General features: G+C 33.1%; 1 protein-coding gene across 1 annotated transcript; it reads left to right on the top strand.

Moving 5' to 3' along the window:
• Nucleotides 1-5178: 5178 nt before the first annotated feature.
• LOC140836028 (uncharacterized) lies at nt 5179-8023 on the top strand. The gene is made up of 2 exons (XM_073201444.1): nt 5179-5839; nt 7560-8023. Exons 1-2 carry the CDS (start codon nt 5540-5542, stop codon nt 7716-7718), a joined length of 459 nt encoding a protein of 152 aa, XP_073057545.1. The 5' UTR covers nt 5179-5539; the 3' UTR covers nt 7719-8023.
• The last annotated feature ends 1137 nt before the right edge of the window (nt 8024-9160 follow it).

Genomic DNA, 9160 nt, shown 5'->3' with positions numbered 1-9160 from the left:
TCTTGCAAATTGAGATGGGGCAAGTATTTTACCTTAATTATCGAGATTTTGTTATTATAAAAATCTCTTAAGATCAGTTCAATGACGTAGTTTAAAAGGGTTTGTTTTGACTTGAATGTTTCATGTTCATTGATATGAAAAATAAATAAATGTTTTATGTACCATATAAATGCAAGAAACGGGGATACTTGTCCAAAATAGGGAGGATTAAATCTATCCAAACTATGATTATGTCGTGTTTGGTCCCTTGGAATGATTTCTCGGCATCAATAATGATGTTGCTTCCAAGTTGAGAATAAAATCCTACCCTAACTATTACCCCGCCCACTAATATCGTGTCTTTGATGAAAACTTGATTAATCTAATTGTTGAGTGGTAACAATTATTTTTTTTTGGTAGAATAATCGAAACATGATGTTTGTATTGTTGTACGATTTACAATATTAGTGTTGCATTGTAACTTCCTCAACTACAATTTTAGGTAAAGTGGTAAGAATTTGGTCATACAATTTTAATCGAAGTTATTGTCATATGTTCGATTCCGTTGAATGGTAAATATTGTATTTATTGTGAAGAAGACTGTTGAAGTGCATAAGCTTTGTTGGAAAAGCAGAGTCTGATGTTTGAGTTGCTGTAATATTTAAAATATTAAAGTTCATTGTTAACGTCATGTAGATTTTAGTAAAGTGAAAGTAATTGATCTTAGACTAATGACATCGATTTGACACACACACACACACACATATATATATATATATATATATATATATATATATATATATATATATATATATATATATATATATATATATATATATGAATATTGGATTATTTAGTCAATCTAAATACCAGATTAACTTGATCCTATTTGAACACACCTATAACTCTTGAAAAAAAATTCTCAAAACATTTAAAACACCAATCGATCAGCAACCAGTGTTGATCTCTTCACTCGTGAATCTCTTTATTTCAATTTTTTCTTCTGATTTTATTTATAAAAAAGTCTTTATAATTTTTTTTAGTGATATGGATTATAAGTATTTCGATTTTTCTTTGAAGTAAGGCTGTGTGTCTCTGACTCGGTGAAAATTTACTTCCTATTTAGCCAATGAAGCAAGTTCACAATGTTTCAACTAAAATTTTGATTTACACGTAACCCGAATTAGCGATCCCAAGCCGAAGCAGTAGTGTAACGTGGTCCCCGAGTCCAATAATCCAACATTTGATGCTTCATCGAAGGAAGAGAAAGTAGTAGATATTAGTCAAGGGACACAAAAGTTATACTAATCGTTTACTCCCTACAAATATGTAATATACCGATAATAATTTATCCAATTAATCGATTTTGGTCCCCCTATTTTAAGTATTTATAACATATATCCAAGTAATTTTTAAGTAGATCAAATATAGACGAAACCAATTTTTTCCAATTATAAAATTTAAATGAAAAATCATATTTTGCATAATTATTGTGAATATTGATGGGAAAAACAATAAAATTTTCTTTGCTAAAAAACTAACAATTTTGATGCCATGTAATTTATTTAATAAAATATGATTTCCTGTTGTAAATTTAATATTCAATATCAATACATTCAAAAAGTGCATGAATGTATTAAAATAAGTGCATGGATGGAAAAAGGTAATGGTGAGAACTAATAATATTCAATGATTTGGAGACACGAGGTATGAGATCATTTTATATATTTTGAATATCTGAAATAATTATTTTTTAAAAAAATACTTCATTTAATAATAATAATAATACTTTTTTTTAAAAAAAACACTAATACATTTAATAATAATAATAATAATAATAATAATAAAAAATTGTAATAGGCCTACTAACCACTTGGCATGTTAACTAAAGTTGGAGAAAACATGAGCTTGAAAACAAATCATCCAACCTCATCCCCTCGTTTGCATCCAACAATTTGCTTTGAATTATTAAATATATTTATTCAAAAGGATTTCAAATTTCTTATTTTTTTCTTTTTTAAAAAAAAACTTAGATTTCTTACTCCGCCAAATGTCCAATCTACCCCTACATGCAGGGATGGGGTCCACACAGTGGCTCACGCCCACACAAACTCACGTGCGAGGCTGCTCCACTGCACGCGCACCACCTCATGCTTTTGACTTGTGGGGACACGTTGACTATGGAGACGGTTGGATGAGGATTTGAATCTATGGGAGTGATCTAAGCCGTTGATTGGGGGAGAAAAAGAATACAACATTTGTTGGTGGGAATCCTGAGAAAGCCGACAATTAGAGAGTTGATGTGTCGGCTTACCATTCTAAATAATTCAATGCTCTATTAAATTAAATGCACACTTCAATTATTATTTTAAATATATATATATATATATATTATTGGATTTAACATTTTTTATGTTCGATAATTTTTATGTTCTAATTTTTATTAAGAAGGTGACCCGGTGTGAGGCCCTGCCACGTGGAAAATGCTGGGATTTTTAATATCTCGACATGTTCGTTCAAAGAATTTGAGTGCAGGGTTTTATCTTTTTAGTGAACAAAAAAATTGTGGCTATAAAATAATCACGCGGTACTTCAATAACTTTCCATTGACAAGTAAACATGTTCATTCACATGTGCTAATGTTAATTAATTAAAGAGCAGCGTATTGATGACACGGTCTCACGAATTTTTATCTGTGAGACGGGTCAATGATATCGATATTCACAATAAAAAGTAATACTATTAACATAAAAAGTCATAATTTTTCATAGATGACCCAAGTAAAATATCTGTCTCACAAAATACGACCCATGAGACTGTCTCACACAAGTTTTTCCTTTAATTAAATGTATATGATAACAAATACTTTTATTTAAAACATATACGAATAAATGTTCACAAAACCCATATGCTCAATAAATTATATATCAAGATTTAAGATATTTTAATGACAAGATGAATATTGAAACAAAAAAACAATGTTAATAGAAATTAAAGATTGTTATTTTTGTTTAATTAATATTACCTAGTAATGATAATATTATAGAATCATATCATGTATGTTTGCAAAAAGACATTGATTTTTTTATTAAAAACAATTCGGTTTCTTGGTTTTGACAAATGTCAAATGAGGGCGTGGTAGGAAAAAACAAGACACTGGACCCGAATTAATTTTGGTCCATGAGTTTGTGGTCGTTTCTTCTACCTGTGAGTACTCGCATTTTTTTTTTAAATTTTGATATTAAATAATACCTTAAATTCTTTTTTAAAAGGATAAGCCATAAAAATATGGTCGAAACATCCAAAATTTCAGTATTTTTTTTTTATCGATCGACTCAATCCAAAGTTCTCAATAATAAATTATTTCGCACGACAAAATCACATAAATTATTTCGCCGTATTTAAAGTATCGGAATTATGATTCAATCATAATAGGCAAAAATTTGTATGAGACGGTTTCATGGTCTTATTTTGTGACACGAATATCTTATTTGGATTATCCATGAAAAAATATTATTTTTTATGCTAAAAATATTACTTTTATTAGGTTGATCTGTCTCACCGATAAAGATTCGTGAGATCGTCTCACAAGCCTTTTACTGTAAAAAAATATATCATCGAACAAAAGAAATTTGTTCATTGAAATTGGCTAGGACTCGTCTTCTCCAAGTGTAATTAACAGCATAATTTGCTTTTGTTGATATGAGAGAACAATTGTACTTTTACTTTAGTCAAATTCATACGCATAATAAATATGTTGTGCTCGTGTCCCCATCATGCTGGCTTCTTGGTTGTAACGACAAATCCAAGACGGCTAAACGCTTAGAATATTTTTTTTTAGAAAAACAATTGAACCCAATTCAAGAAGGTAGATTTAACAGTGACAGATACGAAAATTTTGTTAGATTTTTATTTGAAAAACCTTAATAATTTCCCTTCCACAAATTATACCAGTTATGTCGGCAACACATCGAAAATCAATTTTACCCGTTCTTTCAAACTCTAGCAGTCAATGATCTTTTAGTCAAGTGATAAATGGTGATATTCCGATACTTGTGAGATATTGAGTTTAAATATCACTTATGTGAGTAGTTTTAGATAGAATTTTTTTGGGTCATATGTGTGTTATAACAATGTAAATGTGGTATTTGAGCTATTGTATGATTTAAAATATTTGAGTTGTATAATTATCATCCGTTATGACTTTTGGTAAGTAGAAAACGGTCGGTCCTATAATTAGTAGCAAAATCAAGGTAATCGGTTCGATTCTTATTGATTATAAAGAGTAAAAATATTTGGAGAAATATTGTTGAGATGCAATATTTGTTTTTATAAGGTAGACCAATTAAAACATGATATTTAACTTGTTATACATGTTAAATAATTGTATCACACTATTATCATCATTTATAATTTTTTTTAAAACGATAATCGTTTAGTTATATATATATAAATTCATAAAATAAAAAAAAAGGGAAAAAAAGAAAAGAAAGAACAATAGAGATGTTAAGAGAGTAAATGGGCTGGGCCCGTGCAACCAAAGTAAAGATAAAAAGCAAAAAGGGAGCTGGCAGGTCCCACGTGTTTACGATATAATGGGCCTAGGAGAGCCCTTGTCTTAAAATAGCTATTATGTATGGTACGGTGTACTAGCGTACGCCTATAGCGCACATATATGAGTTGATTCTATCCTACATGTATAGATATTATCCAATAGAATCAAGAGCTTAAATTTAGCCACATATATATGGAGTCCATTAATTTTTTTAAAATCATATATATGTGTTGGACTTAACCACATATATGCTACACGCCCTCCTATTTTCCGCCGTGTAATTCAGATACACCCCCGCCAAGCGGTATTTGCTCCATATTCTTGAACTATATTTTATAATTTATATATTATCTTATAAACATAGGGTCATGACCCTCACATTTTTTCTTTTATATACATAAATATAAATGGTTATATTCATTTTATTAAATAAATTGGTTTGAGATCGTAAGTTCGTGGGTGTGAAATTTTTTCGATCGCATCGAAATTAAAAATTAGGTATGTGATAAAATTTAAACAAATGCCTTATCTTCCCTCTCCCGGGAACATGACCAAGTCTAACAAAAAGTCAAGAAAAAATAAAAGGAAAGTAGAGGTGCTTAAATGAATCAAATTGCATATGAATCAAAATCATCCACACAACATAAAAAAAGCACGGGAAACATAGCACAACATAGAAATTAGAAGTTCCTTTCAACTGTCGAAAACAACCGAGGTTCTTGTAGCAAACACTTTCTTCACACTTATTTTCTTCAATCCAAATCCCAAAAAAGGTCTCATATCTACCCATTAAAGGATCTTATGTCGGTAGAATTATTTCAGTCCATCTAGTTTTCATATAACTGTTCTTGATTTGCATTGAAGAAATCCCTTGGAAAAAAACTTTCCCCGTCTTCCCAAGCTGTTGCAACTGCCTATATAAACTTCAGAACCCACCTTTAGTTTTTATGTGCGTGTGGAGCTTAAATATTGCTGAAAGTTTGGATCTTAAAGTGGGTTTTTGCAATGGGTGGGAAAGAAGATGGGTGGGGAGGCTGGACCCCGACGCCGAGTGGTGCGCCGCCGTACTTGCAGAAAGATGACGATTGGACTCATTTTGACAACTCTGTCAACGCTGTTTCGTTTGGGTTTGTGGCCACTGCCATTCTCATTTCCATGTTTCTTGTTATGGCTATCTTCGAGAAGTTTCTCAGAACTACGTCGCCGGCGGTCACGGAGGCCGGTGGACGCCGGTTACAGTCCGATGTTGAGGCTCAGAATCGTGCTGGTGGCTTCAATGCGAAGCTTGGTTACCCATCTCCTAAAGTAAGCATCTCTTGGATTTATTATAATATTTTACGTGGGTACTATACGTATGGTTTCTTGACTTTTCATCTCCTTTTTTCTTCTCTTTTGTTGCTCTTGTTTTTGCCCTTTATTGGTTGGTTCGCTCACTTCACTGTTTGGCACTTTGGATTAAAATTTTGGTTTTTTGATGATTACTTTTCTGACAAAAGGCCCAACTATTTTTTTTCCCATTTCTTTTCATTTTTCCCAATTTTATATGCATTCATCTACTTGCCCGCGATGTTTTATCATCTGCGCCAGTTTCTTGATTTCGGTAGAAATTGGAAATACCGTGTCTTTATGTTGAGCTTTCCTTTTTTTTTTGTAAGATGTACACTCAACGTCAAAGCCTATGTTTCTGATCAGGAGGAAGAAGAGTTCCGTGAATGGATGAAGTTAAATATTTTATACTAGGGGACAACATAATATTTCTGTATATATACATAACAGAACCATTTATAAATCTATATATGAAAACAAAATTGTAAGATACTGGTTCTGAGGCATACAGTCTGAAATATAAATAGTTTAATTGGGGGATAATGTTTCGTTTTGGGAAATTGTGAATGATAATCTATTTACAGTTAATTTATAAAAAAGAGAATTGTGGATTAGATACTGTGTTGTTTTTTACACCATAAAGCCTTGAATTCTTTAAGAATAACAGCATGTGCACGTTCCTGGGATTTTGGCACGTTACTACGTATAATTACTAGTTCAAGAATTTGTTAGCAGGTTTCTTGGTCCCTACTCCCATTAATGAGAGACGAAGCTTTAGGCCTTAAAAGTATACATTTCCTCATTCTATAGCTCATCCCCACCCCCCTTGTTGTGATGTACATTCACCTTTTGTCCCCAAAAAATATGTATCTATATTCTTTGTCTATGTATATACTGGATTTTAATATTATTAGAGGTCGAGCTCGATTTTACTGAATGGGCTTGAATATCGAAAAATGAGCTATTTTAAACTTCGATTCGGTTTGAGTTCCTGTTCATGGTGTTCCAACATGGTGTTTGTCTTAGGCAAAATTAAAAAAATACTTATTTAAATACATTGAAACGTATAATCTTGACAGAGCCAGAGGACTAAACAACTTGTTCGGGACTGTATGTCAACCTTTGAAAACTACAGTTTGTTTTCCTGTTAGTTTATTGTCTGATTTCCCAGCTTTAATAATGCACACAACAAGCTAGGTTCCTTGTATACTGTGAATTATGGCAGTATTGAATTGTTTAATATTGTTTTGGATAATATAATATTAGTCCAATAATTTCTATTTTGAGACAATCTTAGTCATCTGTGCTTGTACGACGTTTATAAAGAATTGCTGTCCAGATCAAGAACCATTTTCACATTTTAAGGGTCCCAACGGATGGTTACTCATGTCTTTGTTTCGTCCATCGTTTACTTAGTTTCTGAAACAAGTGGAGTTGAAAATAGTTATTTTATTTATATATGTCTATTTATTATTCTCGTATTACATGTTTGTAGGGGATGTGGTGTATAGTCCCATCGAGGAGACAAAAATCATTTTAGGAAGAGAGTAAATCTAGAAACTTACATGAAGAAAAATGCTTAATATTGTGCTCAAGAAAAAGAAAGTAACCTTAATAGATTCAAGCTTAAACGTGAGAACGAGATGGTTTTTTTCTGCATTTTCTTGGACGCTGACTCGTTTGAATTCATTTTTCCCAGATGTCTCTCAATGCCAAAGAAGTTTCGGTACTAATGCCTGGTGACACTGTTCCTAAATACATAGCCCATCCGGCCCCCATCCCTTGTCCCCCCGAACGGATCCCATGGCCATCGCATAAACAACTAACCAACTTACCCAATCATCCCAACTCGGCCTAAAGTCATCAGCATGTAAGACGGAACCATGCATCACTCTTGTGATGGGCTTGGAAGTTTAATCGAGGGAATGCAAAAACGAGACATATTTTGGTTCTTAGTCTTTGAGCATGGTGTGTGTGTGTGTGTATATATATTTGCTCTGGTCTCTGCTATATTATATGGCGAGACGAGCGTTATTAATGAGATGCATTATCGTATTTTATTCAATCCGTTGCCTTTGTCATAAAGTTGCGCGGAACGCCGGGGGGAGGAACTCGTAAGACACGATTCTGTTATGAATTATTTATGGGATTAACATTTGAATGAAGTCGAAAATAAATCTTTTATGGGCATCAAGACTTCGATCATCGGTTCTAGGTAGTCATGTTTGAGTTCCATCTCTATAAAATTTTCGAAAAAAATACTTCCACCATTTTTTATTTTGTTAGTGGAGGGCCACCATATGGTGGACACTGGTGAAAAATTTCTAGAACTTGTGTGTATAAAGAAAGAAGGTTAGGACCACCGCCGAAACATGTATAAAACTGATGAAATCTTGGGAAACGTCATCACGCTTGGCCTTAAACTCGAGATTGATTTGTTCCACAGTTGAAGAATCCAATGTCTCGAACGTATCAAAATATATTCCATGCGAACTTTGTGTAAGAATTTCCTTTTTTCCTTGGTTTTGAATCTGTGAGGGTGAGGCAACTAATCTAAAATTTGTTGAACTGCTATTGGACCTAAATATTGAGCCCAACAAATTTTATACAGGATTAATTAAGTTAAATATCAGTTAGTCAGTTAGTTAATCATGATAGTTACTTGTTAACTGTAGTATAAATACAAACTTGTACTGAACAATTCATTCATTCAGAAATGGAAGGAAATTCTTCCGCATTCCTATTTCTCGCTCAATATGGTATCAGAGCCCAGGTTCCATCGTTATGTGTTGAATTGCCCACAAGTTGGACCTTGTAAACTTCACGCTCCAGATGTTCATTCCTGGGCGTGAGGGAGGTGTATTAATTGTCCCACATCGGTGGAATAATATTCATGGGACTTGCATATATGGGCTTGGACAATCCTCCCCCCTTGAGCTAGCTTTTGGGGTTGAGTTAGGTCCAAGTTCCAATCTCAATATATTAATTGTCCCACATCGGTGGAATAATATTCATGGGACTTGCATATATGGGCTTGGACAATCCTCCCCCCTTGAGCTAGCTTTTGGGGTTGAGTTAGGTCCAAGTTCCAATCTCAATATGGTATCAGAGCAAAATAATCACGCTCCGTCGCCAACTTCGATTTCAATTTTGATTCAATTTTGTTTCACTCTGATTCCTTTCGATCTGAGTTGAAATCTCGCTATGGAAGGAGTCACTCCAATTCGTGCCGCTGCGTCAATAGAGAAATCCCTCATTGATGATCCTCTAAATCCATTTTTCATTCATCATGCGGATAAT

Source organism: Primulina eburnea, chromosome 7 (genome assembly GCF_022965805.1).
Source record: "Primulina eburnea isolate SZY01 chromosome 7, ASM2296580v1, whole genome shotgun sequence".
Taxonomy (NCBI): domain Eukaryota; kingdom Viridiplantae; phylum Streptophyta; class Magnoliopsida; order Lamiales; family Gesneriaceae; genus Primulina; species Primulina eburnea.
Note: the sequence above shows the minus strand (reverse complement) of the source record. Positions and strands in the feature narration are given on the sequence as shown.